At 47.1% G+C, this 15,538-nt stretch overlaps 1 protein-coding gene across 4 annotated transcripts in view; it reads left to right on the top strand.

Annotated features, from left to right (window-relative positions):
* The window catches only part of LOC137801033 (cadherin-4-like), a 218,264-nt gene that overhangs the window by 152,184 nt on the left and 50,542 nt on the right, over positions 1–15,538 (top strand). For all 4 annotated transcript variants that reach the window (XM_068598427.1, XM_068598429.1, XM_068598428.1 and 1 more), the window contains 2 exons: positions 724–950; positions 9,001–9,201. In XM_068598427.1, the coding sequence (XP_068454528.1) occupies positions 724–950; positions 9,001–9,201 (428 nt within the window). The remainder of the gene's footprint in view (positions 1–723; positions 951–9,000; positions 9,202–15,538) is intronic.

Below are 15,538 nucleotides of genomic sequence, written 5' to 3'. Positions count from 1 at the left end.
GCTTGTTTGTTTTATTCATGGATATAAATATACTGTTCATGCGAAATAATGGCAATTTGAATGTTTGCCTACGGATATTATTTAGTTATCTTTGTGCTCTACATTTCCTTTTAAAGGTCAACAGTTTTACTGATATTAAGATCACAGCTGTTTAATTGGAGCAGTTTATGACGAGATATTCTGTTTTTGTATACCTCCAACAAAGTCTGTGTAAAGACCACAAACAGCTGGAGAGGACGATCCTCAAGGGTCTTTTCCTTGTTCAAGAAAAACACACATTGAATTAACATTGGTGCCATTACACTACGATACAACAATCTTGGGTAGCCCCGCCCCCAAAAGCCTCTCCTGCTTTATGCGAAGAGGACCATCATTTACGAAATGAGCATCACGCTGTATTGAAGAAGACTTGAAACTAGAGATTGAGACATAAACGCATGTTTACTGAGGGAATAAATCAAGTGAGAAATAGAGTAATTTCTTCTATACAATCTGATTTCTTCCTCCGGAGGAGTCGCCTCCTGCTGGCCAGCGGAAAGAACGCTTATTTCTGCATTGGCTTTGATATCTGTGTTCACTGGGGTCGATGGTAACCGTCTCCATCCCTCTGCTGTGTGTTTCCTCCACCGAGCCCTGTGTGTTTGATTCAGCCGCTTCGTGACGAGGAACGACAGGCTTCAATGGACACCGCATTAAATCGTTTTGCAATTCTCTTGTCCACAGTGAAGTTCGACGACTGCATGGGGAACGACGCCGTGGTTTTCCAGAGCAGCGACCCGATCTTCAGCGTGCGGACAGACGGGTCCGTCTTCGCCCGGGGAGAGGCGGCCGGCCTGGACGAGCCGGTCCAGTTCAAGCTGACAGCGAGCGGCCAGCACACGCGTGTCTGGGAGACCGTGGTGCAACTGGCCCTAATTGACCCGCCAACGCTCCAGCGAAATGGAAACGAGGTGAGTTTCCCTCGCACTTGAGCACGCGCGCGGACAAAATATCATGCTACCAAATTTTTCAATTATCACGCCGGAGTTTCTTCGTCCTATCAAATTTTCTCCAGCGGTCTGGGTGATAGCAACAGAGAATCAGGTCAGAACTCCTTGGGGTTTGAGAGAGAGAGAGAGAGTAGCAGTGGCACATGGCTCAAAGTGATAGAATCACACTGCCACAGGGGGAGAGTATGATTCCCCTCAGCCGTAAGCTGTTATTGGAAAACATCCTGTGCCTCGGATGCCCCGGGGGTCGCCGACTCCTCCACCTCCATTTAAGAGCCGTCCGAGGTCAGGTGAGGACTGCAGCACCACGGGGCCTAACGCCTGATGAGCAAATATAGAGATTGGGCGGCAGAAACACACATGATTACGGGTCACTGACACGGTGCAGTCCTAGACATGTCATGCAGGACGAGGACCAGACGAGGGATCCACCAAACTCAGGAAGCAAACCTGGTTTTTGGGCGTGACTTCCTCGTCCTCGAAACATGCTCAAGTTCTGTAGCGCGCCAAAGCTGTGTGTGAAAGTAATTGATGTGAGCGCTAACGCTCGAGGCGGGTAAAAAAATCGATATGTCCGTGATGACGTTCTTCAGTGACAAGGCTGCGTCCCCCCTCGGTCCTACAGAGCCTCAAAGCGTCGATTCGCTCTCGCCGCTCTCATCGTAGCCGCTCAGTGAAGAAGCTCTTAAAAACCCATTGCACAGACTACCTCCCAGCAACCAGAGGAAGGAGAAAGAAAGAAAAAAAATCGGCGACTAGCTGGTGGACGTAGTGGAGCGTGTAGCAGCTGAAGAGACGGATATTTTTCTCAGGAGTCGGTGGAGTATAAAACGCAGCATGAAGGAGAGCGAATGTTGTGTCTATCCATTCATCACGTGGCCGCAAACACGACTCCAGATGCATGCTAATGCGCCGCCGCACGGGCTGGATGTGCGAGTAGGTAACCGCTTGGAAACAAGTTTAAAGTGGACGATATGTCAGCTATCATAGCGGTGTATAGTGGTTTAGCTTGTGAGGGGGGAGAAATTGACAGAAAGATGCAAATTCTGGGACTTCATTAAACTTTATTGCAGTGCTAAGCCAGATACACAGACAAGCACCCTCACACACACACGAGTCAGATATGAGAGTTAATCAAAACTCAAAATACACTCTGAACTTGAGATGCAGGAGATGAAAACATAATTAATAAAAAACCTTCCAGAGGCCAGCGAGGTTAGTTTAAATTACTTTTCTAATAGTTTAACATTTTTGATGAGAGAGGGTGTTATTTTGAGAGCGAGCACTTCAAACTACTCAAAAGCAGAACCTTTCAGCTGTGTTTTCTTTGTGGTGTGCATGGCCAGAGGAAGAAACGAAGGCTCACAGTCAGTGATACAATCATGGAGACAAACAGGGAAGCGGAATCCAACACAGTCCGTACCGGCATGTTTCCGTGGCCCTGAAAAGAGTCGGCCTTCGCTCTCGCGCTGTCGTAGCTAGCCAGATGAGCCGCCGGGTCGGCGCGCTGCGACCGAGCTTCAGTGTGAACCAACAATGTGGTGAAAAGTCAAACGACGGGCCGCTCTCGCTCGATGTCAAACTAACGGGGAGAACCCGAGGAGCGTCGCAAACACAGAGGCGAACAGTCAGAGAGGGAGCGAGACGTTGTGGGGTCAGAGGTCGGGAGCGGCGCGGCGCGTTTGAACAAACATGTATGCGAGCGGAAAGCCGGGGCGCCGAAACCAAATGTGATGTTTCATTATGGAAATGGCTGCTTTGTGGCGTGCTCTGTTGAATAATAACTTCCAGATGTCTGGGTAGCCGGGGGAGGGGGGGGGCTGATATCAAAGCATGCAGGGTTTTTGGGGAAGCAGTGGCATGGAGGGGGGAGGGTAGAGGAGGGAGGAGGGTGGGGGGGGGACCGGGACCACTGCCAGCTGGCTACATCACTGGGTGGGTGTGTGGGTGGGGGGGGGGGCATCCATTTCACACTCAGTGGCTCCTGTTCACATAGCGTTAGTGTGTGTCATGTGTGTGAGTGTTGTTTGTGCTTTTCTTTTTTTTTTTTTTCCATAAGAAAGAGATTATGTCGAATCAAGTGTGAATTATGCAAATTTGGAGTATGATTTTAATTGCCGTGTGCGGTTGTGTCTTTGTCTGGAGCATAAAGAGTCTCCTGATTACAGCCTATAGATCGTATCTGCCGGATCGAGGGAAATAACGCGCTCGTACCGCTGGAAATCCGCGAAAACTTCTTCTTCTGCCTCTTTTCTTTCGTAATAGTTGGAACGAGTGCGCCGCCGTCTCCGCTTAACCTGTGTTTTTAATCAATTTCATCACCTTCCTGTACTTTCTCTCTCGCTGTGCGAGTGTGAATAACAACGAGAGCATCAGAGCCGCGGGGTTTGATCAGAATTACACCACGGCTCGAGAAAAGCCCACTTAAGCCTTTTGCAGCAGCGATGGGCACAGCCCTTTCTCCATCTCCGTCTCTTTTTTTTTTTTTTTGCACCCTCCTTCTCCTCCCTCTGTCTTTCTCATTCTACATCCCTCCTCTGGGAACTCACTAGTACCTGTTAGAACGTGTAGATAAAAGGATTTGGAGCATGACTTATTTAGGCGGAGGGGAGGGGGATGGGGTAGCCACATCTGTTTCTGTCAACCCTTCTCTCAACCCCCCCCCCCCACCTCCCTCTCATTCTATCCCAAAACATGTCTCACCCACCTCTGCACTGGTGGTGGGATGTGGGGCAACCATCCCCTGCAGTCAGCCCCACTGAGCCTTCCCTCCCTCTGAAGAAAAAGAATACATTTGTCCAGACCCAGCTCACATCTGTCTCATGCCGCTCTGCTGACAAACCCTGTTTGTGCACGCGGGCATGTTGCGCTTGGCAGAGGCCGGCCCTCCTGAACGCGGGCCCAGCGCACAGGGTCGTGTGCATGTTTCAGTGAACGTGTCACACAGTACAGCGAACATAGATTGCCGTACCAGAGGAGGAGGATGGAGAGCTGGTGCTTTTGTTTTGGGGGGGGGGCCGGGAGCGTGAGAGCAAGCTGCGCAGGTGGAGAGGTCTGGTTTGTGTTTCAGGGAGTTTTTATCTCCCCTAGTGGCCAAAAGAGGAACTGCTGACTGAAAGAATGTGAACGTGCTGTTTTCTGTCATAGGTTCATTGTTGGCATACAACAGTGGCGTCCTTATGCCACTAGGGACGCTAAAGCCCCGGATGGTTTTTAATTAGCCCCAAATATTAATTTTCAAAAAAATAATAATAATAATTTTTTTTTAAAGATCACATCCTCAAATTACGGTTATCTCATGTGGTTGCTTCCACAGGTTTTTTTGGACAGGTTTGAGTAACTATTATAAATATTATTTTTTTTAAAAGCCACTACCACCTCAGGTCGCTCGTGACGTCATTCACCCAAAACGGCGGCGTCAGGCAGCAAGCTGCTGTCTTCGGGTAGCAGCACAACAAGATGTCACAAAAAAAGATTTCAATGTTTTCCCCCCAAAGGTGGTCAGGAATTAACGAGGAAATGGGAATAGAAATTATTTAAAAATGTATACTTTTGAAAAGAGTGTTGCAGCTGGAACTACTAGAGGTATGTAGCTGCTAGTTGACACCTCTGGCATACAACACCTTTTATTTAAGCTTCGCCATTTTTGTATTTTACTGGACTCTGAATAATCGGATTTAATATAATCATCAGTCATTTTTTTAAGCTGCATTAAGTTCACGCTTGACCCCAGAAATATGGACAACCCGCTGTTGGAGGCCGCCGAGTGCAACCAACACCGCCTGCACCGCCTATACCTGCTCCTAATACTACTACTCCTATACCTACTCATACTACTACTCCTATACCTGCTCCTACTACTACTCCTATACCTACTCATACTACTACTCCTATACCTACTCCTATATCTGGTCCTACTACTACTCCTACTACTCTTATACCTACACTTATACCTACTCCTACAACTACTCCTATACCTACTCCTATATCTGGTCCTACTACTACTCCTCCTACTACCCCCTACACCTACACCTGCTGCCACTACTACTCCCCTGCTCCTCCTGCGCCTCCTCTGAAAGAGCCCTAGATCTCACAGTCCACAATGTCTGAGATGTAGCGTGTAGTTGATGAAACCAAACATGACAACTTAGCCCATGAACCCCCCCCCTCATCCACCCACGCCTGTAAACCCACCCACACAAACGCATACACACCATGTGCCAGGTTACCTGACACATTTCCTTTAAAGCAGCCTTAAAAGCTTTTCCTCCCGGGCGTCCGTCTAATGAAGTCAGCCTTGAAAGCATTGTTTCCGCTGGCAGATACAAGCCGAGCCTCTGAGGGACGTTGACCAGGCAGGAACAAACACGGAGAGATGAAGAGAGAACACTTTTTATAGAGCGCATTGTACAGAGGACCCTAAACTTTCAATATGTGCCAGGAGCCATTGCCATCCTCCAACACCGGAGCCCTCGCGTGCCTTGTGGGGTATTTTTTTTTTTATTCTCAGAATGTCAACTGCCGGGGAGGAACTGTGAGGCTGCGTGTTGCACAGAAGTAATATAACATGAAGAACTGGAAGAGGTATTAAAAACACCACCCTATTATTATGTAAATGTGTGGTGATTGAACCTCTCTCTCTCTCTCTCTCTCTCTCTCTCTCTCTCTCTCTCTCTCTCTCTCTCTCATGCTCCCAAATTCACAAGACCAAATTGTTCTTGCGCTCTTGACATGAAAACCCTCCCACCCACACACATGGAGCATGTACACTGTGCGTTCCTCACTCTCGGCCTGTGCTGTAATGAAACTGAACACTTTTCTTCTTCTTCTATCATCTCTTGTGTTTCCAATTGTTTGTTTTTTTTCCTCCCCACCTCTTCTCTTTGAGTATCGTTAAGAGTGCAAAGTTACACCAGAGCTGCTGGAGTCTTCAGCGTGAGCGTTGGCTTCTCTTCACGATCCTGTGTAGTGTACTCACAGTTATATTTATCCGCAGTATGAATCAATTCCGGGGGACCGCTTGACCCGGCCGACGCACAAGCAGACACTTAATCAAATACATTGAACACAATCTCCCTCGGCCGACCGGAACAGACGCCTTAAGGCTAAACAGATGTCTAATCACAATATTCATGATTGCTTAAGTTTTGCTGGTAAAGATGAAAATAAAATAGATGTAAACTGCAGACCCATGGCTCGAGTCCATCTAATTTGTTTTTCACGTAACCCATAAATCATACATTTTTACCTTTCTTACATTTTTTATTTGATTTTTTTTACCATCGGGAACAAGATGCTGGAACATTTCACTTTTCTTGATTCACATTACATTCACAGTACATTTGCATCCTTAGATATATATTTACATGTGTTGAAGCTGGCTGGACGCCACTATTCATTTAACCCTTTCTACTTCTTTACTTCAACCATTTTATTTGTAGTTTTTACACAGCAAAGTAGACAGCAAAAAAACAATGACAAAAATAATACATAACAGCATAACAACCAACTATACGAACAAACAGAAAAACACAAGAAAGACATGTCATCATAAATCATCATCCTCCATATTGAACCTACAATAATAATTGTATTTATCTCCTTCTTACTACCATTTTATTCCCACTTGATACAGGCGACTTGTCAAATGAAACATCGAAGTAGGAAGGTGCATAATCTTTCTTGAGGAGGGGCAAGAAAGATTATGCAATTTGCAATTTAATCCATCAAGTTTTGCTTTTTTTTAAAACGTGTAGTCCTGTGTTTACTTGGCACACCTTACAACAAAGCATGAGCAGCGTCGGCTGTCACTGGACCAACCTTGCATAAACAAAAGGCTTGAATGAGTGACATGTGTTGGGGCCTGGTGCTGCGCGGCGCTGGTGGGCGGGGCTGCTGTTTAACCTGCTGGAGCACCATCAGGGGCTCCAGGAATCACTGCTATTGAGACAAGCTGTCAAGACCCTGCTGACTGGGAGGAGAGAGACGGAGAAAAACAATAACACAGACAGAGAAGAGGGCAGCGACGGATCGCTCACGGGATCGTCACTGAGACGGAGAACTGATGCGGAGCTCCCGCACTTGTGATCGTGACCGGATCCTCGACATGTTTTGCGACCCTGAGAGACGTTGGGTAAAGTTACTTTGGAAACAACTCTCCAGATTGCCAATTTAGGATAACCTTTCATATCGCTTACATTCGGCACGTCCGCCGGAGCCCCGGGGGACGCCCCGGCACGCGGCCTTGAGGTGTTGGAGGCCGCGTGGCCTCGACATCGACGCGCCAATGTGTGTCTAATATGAACTCGGATGGAGAGGCACATCGATTATCCGCTCTCAGGTGCCTTCACCGGCCCTCGGGTGCACAATTAAAGGGCTCTTGCTGTATTTTCACTGGTGTTTGGAAGCGTTGGTGAGGATGCAGTTTGCCGAACCGTGTGCTCTGCAGCATTTTCTTCTTCTTCTTCTTCTTCTTCTTCTTCTTCTTCTTCGCGTGAGGTCATTCATTTAGATGGAGGTGATAGCGTCGGCATTTGACTCACAGGTGAGTTAATGTTCATGAGGAGATGGGAAAATTGGCTCCTCTCAGGCTCCTTTATTTGAGCATCTTTCAAAGAGACAGGTTTGTGGTGGTCATTTCTCTTCGCCTGCGGGGGAGCCTTTGAGGGAAATGTATGATGGGAGAATACTGTATGAGATAATAGGCTCTTTACACCCGCTGTTGACAAAATCCATAGTTTATGGTCTCTTCCACGTGCACATCCAAAACCCTCAGACTTGTGGGATTCACAGAGGCTTCCCATTGCGTGCTCTCTGTCCGGCTCTTGCAGCGCGATGACACAAGTGAACCTGACGAGGTGTTTAACAGATATTTATTACACAGTTTATGTTGCTTATGTGGCACACTGCAGGCAGTATACTTCATGCCTCTGTCAATAGCACAGTTAACTACCTATCAACCGCGTAAGAGCAAACAGACAGCGTGATACGGAGATACTGCAGGAGGATGTGTTTATATGTGGCATGCGAAGAGAACGTGCCTGCTTTAAATTGCATTTATATTTCCTCACTGTAATTAATTTTCTAATGGCTGTGTAGCTTCACCTAATGTGGTAAAAAATAATTAAAACCTCAATTATATGCCTTTTATTCAACTCTCGGCCAATTTTGAAAACATTCTACTCAGCGTCAATGCACACAATAAAGAGTCTATTATATATTTTATTTATATATAAAATATTATTTTAGGCATTTATTATTAAACTGTTATTAAACTTAATGAGTTTTAGTTTTAATTAACTAAATCCCAACACGTATTATATGACATAGCATCACATTAAGAGACTAACTGTTTGCCAACATGTCAGTTAATGAGGGAGTGAGGGAGTGAGTGAATGAAGCAGTGTGCTAGTGAGTGAGTGAAGGAGTGAGGCAGTGAAGGAGTGAGGGAGTGAAGGAGGGAGGGAGTAAGGTAGTGAGTGAGGGCGTAAGTGAGTGAGGAAGTGAGGTAGTGAGTGAGTGAGGGCGTGAGTGAGGGAGTGAGGTAGTAAGGGAGTGAGGTAGTGAGGGAGGGCGTGAGTGAGTGAGTGAGGGCGTGAGTGAGTGAGGGAGGGCGTGAGTGAGTGAGGGAGGGCGTGAGTGAGTGAGTGAGTGAATGAGAGAGTGTGTTAGTGTGGTAGTGAGGTAGTGAGTGAGGTAGTGAGTGAGGTAGTGAGTGAGGTAGTGAGTGAGTGAGGGAGTGAAGGGTGAATCAGCGGTTTCAGAGCACTCTGTTTCCATAGCAGCATGGCGCGTTCTCTTCACCGTAGTGAAGATAAAAGTGCTGAACGTTTAAGAAACAGATCTCAGATGCACACAATGAGAAAATCATACAAAGGTTAAATATATATGTTTAACCTCGTCTACGGCGCTGACATCATTTCTTCTTCTTCTCCTGTGAAGTTTCTTCTCACATCACTTACTGTTATCATTAACAGCCTGCTAATTAAGGCCGTGTGTTGCTTTTTTAAAGGTCACAGAGGAAGAGGGGAAGGTCGCGGAGACGAAGGAGAGGAAGGAGGAGGCGTCCCGCGCGCCGCCTCCTGTCATCATGTTCTCGGGTGCCGGCCGCAACACCTCCAGGGGCCTGCGGAGGCAGAAGAGGGACTGGGTCATCCCGCCGATCAACGTGGCCGAAAACTCTCGAGGACCCTTCCCTCAGATGCTCGTCAGCGTAAGTGACAGTTTTTGACGTGAATTGATTTGTTCCGAATACGCCGCCGTGGACTTCTCGAGGGCTCTTCACGGCTAACCCCGTGACGGGGGCGGTGGGTGCTGAGGAACAGTTTGCAGTTCCCCCGGTGTCATTGTAGCCACAGCATCTTAAGGTATTTAAACAGCCCTCATTGGTCCCGAGGAGTTTTCCCATCAGGCCGCAGGGGCAGACTCCTCAGCAGCTAAGCGGCTCAACTCTCCCACCGTGCGACGTCCATCGGGTGCACAATGAAAAGAGTGATTATTTTCTCCTCTCTTCCCTTTATCGGGGCCATTCCAGAAAGGTTGCCCCAAGTTCAGCACTATTTTAATGGCCCCTTTATAACAATACGATTTGTCACAGAGTCTTCAGTGAAGCCGTAACTCTGGCTCTCCTGCGACGGATAAAGAGAAAGTATGAAAAGCTGATATTTCCTGGCCCAAAAGAGCCGGACCGGTAGTTCATTCTCTAAGCCCCAGCGAGGACGTGATGCTGTAAACGTGGAGGAATCAGAGGTAGAAAAACACAGAATAAACTGCATCCGTGTCTCAAGAACCGAGAATATACCGACGGTAACACCTCGGCTTGCTGGTTGCTAATCGTTACTCAATAAATCTGTCTTCATTTAGGATTTGGAGATTTGAAATGTGGCAACAACAACTGTCTCCCATCGCTGCATATTAGATTCCTGCAAAACTGCTAGTTTTCGATAAGTGCAAAACATAAACACAACATGGTGAGAGGGCTGGAGGTCGAGCCGGCGCAAAAACCCGCCTGAGAAGAATGAGAAACATGAATAAATACAGGTTTGTGTAAATGTGTTGCTGTGCACAGGCTTGAGCCGCCGAGCGCTTAAAATTCAGAGATTCTGTCACAACAGAACGCTCAGTTTGTCTCTCTCGTAGCAAAGCTGGAGACTCTTAAGCGTGTGGTGTGTGCAGTAATTCATCAAAAAGCATCATTCCAGGAGACCACTGCTTCACTTTCCTCGTGTCTTCATCTGGGATATCGAGCCATCAGCTTTTCCTCTCTGTTTACAAAACTCTCCCACTTTATGTCTTTTGGGTCTTAAATAGTGCAAAAAGAAGCTTTTTATTCTTCTTCTCCTCTTTGTTTTTTGTTCTTGGTTTTTCTGCCGGGTTTCATCCCATCCCCGGGGAAACGCCCGGGGAGCTGCTTGAAGAGAGATGTATTTTTTTTATGATCCTTTTCTTCACAGTGAAACAAAACTATCAATCAAAGAGCGGCGAGTTTGTAAGTCTTTGTTCTGCAGCTGGAGTGGCGGAGCGTGGCACTCTCCTCTTCGGCCCGCCACGACGTCACGAAGCGGGGAGACGGTTCTGCTGGTTCCATGAGCCGGTCAGAGCCAGAGAGAGAGAGACGGGAGGGCAGGGAGGGAGAGAAAGAGAGAGAGAGAGAGAGAGGGGGGTTATCAAAGGAACATTTGGAAGTATAGTGTGCAGCCAAACACGGTCCACTTTGTGCAGTAAATAAGTCCGTCTGGGGCTGGTGGATTGTTTGCAGCGGTGGAGAAGTGATGCGTGTTGATGCCTCAGTTGGCCTCTCAGGCTCCCGTCTTCCTCGTTAATGATGACTGGAGGGCAGGCCGGGCCACACTGAGAACCAGAGATTTTAACAAGGAGACGGCTCGGGGGTGTTGGATGGCATGGGAATGTTTTTTTGTTTTTTTTTGTTGCCATACTTATTGTTGATAAGTTCAGTCCACCATTGTCACCTCTTTAGTCCTCCGCTGAGAATAGTTTGCATCTCCCTCAGTCGCACGTAATTTTTTTTTTTTACTCCCTGACATTTATCGTGTTAATAACAATATACATTATTATAAAGGAACGCGCCGCGACGCAGCTCGGAGGGTCCTTCTGTCTCCCGTCTCCCTCCAGCTGTGCCATTACTCGGTGCTCTGTGCGCGGCGGCTGTGTGACGCCTCCCCTAATGGCCTGTGAAGTCAGTCCCATTCCTAATGGGCTGTTCTGTCATCCGGCGCGGCGCTGAGTGACACGCGGGGCGGCGGACTTCCCCCGCCGTGCCACCGCTTTCCATTCCTGCGCCGACCAAGTTGCCATCAGTTGGACAGGCCGGGTGACAGCAGCCCTCACCTGCATCTCCGCGGGTCCGCGAGCACTGTCACTTTGATCAGGCCGGCACAGGATCGGGCAGGTGTCAGGACGAGCGCCCCGCCGACCGGCCCGCCAGCTCGCCGGGCCTGACACGGCTCGGGGGAAATGTTGACTGCTTAGGTAAAAGTCTTGGCAGCACTGTACTCCCACCGCTCTCACGGGGGCCTTGATAGTGCCGGCGCTCAACGACAGGTTATTGACTGCTTCTTTATTAATAGCAGCTCTGAAAATAATTGCTTCACGCTCTTCCGCCGCACACCGAGTGTAACTCTCCGCGGCCTAATATTAGACCGCCTCAGCCTCCAGTGTCAGGGAGCTGAGCTGGGTGTAGCTCAGCATCAGCATCGCAGCTGCTCCTTTGTCTTCGTCCTCCCGGGTGACGGACAGCAGCGCTTCTAAAGATCAAGCGGAGACATCAGCAGACCAGCAGCCTCTTAGCATAGTGTGCATAAATGCATAACACCGGGAATGAATCAAAGTAGTGAGATGAATTGAAGTGGAGCAAAAGGAATGAGTATGTTTATGCATTACTCTTTTTATGAATTAAATATGTACATACATATCTACTTGGTGCACAATTTTGAACAAAAAAAAGACAAAATGAAAATGTCTCTCAAAGACAGCCATGTTGAGGGAGAAAAAACAGAGAAGGCGAAATGTCCAGAAAGACTAAAAACAAAGAGCGGGGCCAGTAATTTTTCACAATAAACAGATGTTCTTTGTCGTTCTCTATCTTCCGTGGCCAAGCAGCCATCAATAGCATGTAAGGGACATTGATTTTTCACAGAGGCTTTTTGAAACCTCCCATTGATCCGCACACTTCTCCTACGGCAGAGAGGCATCGATTTCTTCTGCTCGGGTAAATAAAGACTCAACGTAGCCTCCACCAGCACCACCACCCAACTCCCTGAACCCTCCATTAGAACAGCCGTCAGCAGAAAAAAAAAAAAAAAAAAAAAAGAACAAAACCCTGATGAAACAACAATTTAGCCGAGGATCGAGACGAGGTATGAATAAATGTTTGTCCAGTGAAAAGCCTCTTTCAATCTGCTGGTCGCTGAATCTCGTTAGTGAGATAATAACGAGGTGGGGGATAAGGCCGGTGACGATGAGGTCATGGTACTATGTTTGGAAAGAGACGTTGGTATAAAATTGGTAAATACTTTCTAAGAAACATGCTTATTTGCTTTATCAGTGAGCGCTAGATGATTAAAGTGATGCCACAGTTTTATCTCTGCTTTAATGATGACTAGTCTAGGATTCGTACATGCAGTGCGTTACAACGCTATGGTCCACAGGACTCTAACGCTTTCAACCGTTTCAAGATCGGACCACCACAACATCAGTGTCAGACAACAAACAAACAAACAAACAATGTAAAAACCTCACACATGAAGCCTCACATTGATTCATGAATCGATAAAATTCCAAGCGTTTTAGGAAAATTTTACAGGGACGCTAACAAAAAGAAACATTTGCTTTCAATCCATCTTGTTTTTATATGGGCAGTAAACGCATCTCTTTTACAAATGAAGACTTGAAGTTTGCTTCTAGGACCGACCGGGAAGTTAAACGTTCCAACTCGCCCCACAGGCGGGTTACAGCGTAACACTTGATTAAATAAAAGTCTGTTCGAACGCAATCCGGTTAGCACGACTCTCTCTGTGGATATGGATGTATATCCATGGATGTATGGATATGGATGTCCTTCCGTCCATCTGTTGCTCTATCTTCAAAGGATGTAGATAGAAGGAGTATATTATATATACGTCAAAATATATATAAATCTAGAAAAGAGATTGCGTGTCAGATGTATTTTTAGCCGTTGAGAAACACATCGTCATCACGGCAGCTCCTTCCTCTCCCCGCTGTGTTTTCCACTCGTCTCTTTCTGTGAACAAGAAGTTCAGAGAACCGTTTGTTTTTATTTAATTGTTGTTGTACGCGCACGCGGTTGTGCCGCCGTGTCACAACTCATCCGGCGTGCGGGGAGCTTTTCTCCAGCCGACACGAGACGGCAGTTAAGATAATGAACGGTTGGATTCTGGGACTTGAACACGTCAATATCGGGAAAACAAGTAAGATACAGAAATGTACCCGCAGCCGAGCCCTTGTTGTCTCCTGGCTGCAGCTTCACGCTGAATAGAGGGATGTAGAGGAGGTGCAAACATGTTTTTCTTTTCATCCGTCACCTCTTTTCTTAAATTGTAAATCTGTTGCGTCTCTTCTGTCCTTGCCCTCAGTCTCCTCTCTTCTTTCATAAAAACGTTTTGCATACAACAAAAAAGCCTCCACACAACATCACACCGTCCATAAATACACACATATACATATACGCACAAGAAGTAGAGAGCACGCAACCAAAACAAGCCAAACTGGAGGCGAACGCGCAGCGTTTAGGAAACCCACGAGGAATGAGTGAGATCTGATCTGATGGAATGTGGAAGTTTAGGATCTGGTGTTCAGCCGCTCCTCTCTTCTGAAACCTGTTGTCGAGAGACGAGGCTTCTGGGAGATGAATGTTTTATTGGAGAATATTTCATTGGAAGAACTTTTTTTTTCCTTAACGCCTCGTCTCCTTTATCTGCCGGCTGTAGTTGAGACAGAGACGGCAGATATTTTGCATCCCTCAATAATCACAGGGCATCATTGACAGCACCGCCAGAGACATCTGCGAGAGCAATAAGCCATATAAATGGGTTCTTATCTAAAGCCCTTTATTGACTGATATGAAGAGGAAGAGGTTGCTTCATTTGTACCAGTAATTTGTTGTAGGCAATTTATTCCTCTGTAGTAGCTTCAGAAAATGTGTCTAATAAAACGGAGAATACCGCACGGAAGAATGGAAAAAAAAAACGCCGACATTTGCATCTGATGTGCGCCGCAGTGCATCTGGCGGTGTTCACTGTACCCGCTGCAGCACCTGTGCTCCAGTTTCTACATCTCTCTGGCGGCAGAGGAAAGCGTTTTTCTGAGTCGTGTCTGCATACGTTTACCAGTGATTAATGACTGCTCCGCTCCGGCTGACAAACACGCCATCAACAACAACAACAAAAAAACAACAAAAAGAAACGCCACAAAAGACGAAGAAGAAAAGAAACGAGAAAAATCTAAAAAGGAAAAAAAGGAGTTACACACACACATATACACACACACGCACACCAAAACAAAAAAAAGCAACATCCTGTTCAAGTGAACTGGAGCTGATTGCATTGGAGGAGAAGAGGAGGGGCGGGACAAAGACGGGTGGGTATAAAATCAAAATGAGAAAGGGAATGTAGGGCTAGACCGGGATTAGAGTCACGTCTGTGTTTGTGTTGAGGTCTGATAGACTTCCTGCAGAATTTCATGGCCTCTTCCCTTCCTTCTCCCACCTTTAGCCCCGCCTCTCCCCTGCTGAGAGACGCGCTCGCAAGCACACGCACTCAATCACAAACAAACATACACATGCATATGCAAAGCGGAGAGAGATGACTTGTCCTCGGCAGGCAGCAAACAAAGGATCAGCAAAGCGCATGTGCCGCGTTGTCGCCTTTTTATATGTGCTCATTGTTTGGGGTTTTGTTTGGTCGCATTTCGGCTTCATCCCTGAACAAAGAGAAGAAAAGGCTGAGGCAGAAAAACAGGATCCCATCTTGTTTTTTTTCTTCTTCTTCTTCTTCTTCTTTCCAACCTAGTCCACACATAGAAACCGCAGGATCTTGAACATCGGAGGATGCAAAGTATTTTAAGGATCACAGTCCGATCCGGAGCGCGGTCACGAGGAAAACCGCATTGCTGCCCATATGGAACGCTTTACCAACGCTGAACCGCACAGAATGCACTTTCTGGGGTTTAATACATGCAGGCTGTGAAAACACTGCACTGTGTGGTCACACTGAGTCAGACACATGAACTGTGCAGGATGTGCACTGCTGTATATGTATTCAAGCATATTTTCGCTTCGTCTCCGTGTTCTCGTTGCGCCGTCGAGGTCCTTTTTCTTGGCAGGCGGACAACTTCAACACACATGCGCTCGCTTCACACACCTACTCCACAAACACAATCAAGCCGCGGAAGAAGAGAAAGAAACAATGAGCGTCTTTCAGATCCGAGTGGACCTCCCATAGAGGATGAAGAGGGAGGAACAAAAAGGAAAGGAGAGACCTTGGCGTCCTCTGGGGGAAGAGCGCAAACAGTCG

The sequence above is a fragment of the Clinocottus analis genome, unplaced genomic scaffold, assembly GCF_023055335.1.
Source record: "Clinocottus analis isolate CAN_PGR_092001 unplaced genomic scaffold, fCliAna1.0.p SCAF_4, whole genome shotgun sequence".
Classification (NCBI taxonomy): Eukaryota; Metazoa; Chordata; class Actinopteri; order Perciformes; family Cottidae; genus Clinocottus; species Clinocottus analis.
The sequence above is the reverse complement of the archived record's forward strand: the minus strand, read 5'-3'. Positions and strand labels throughout refer to the sequence as shown.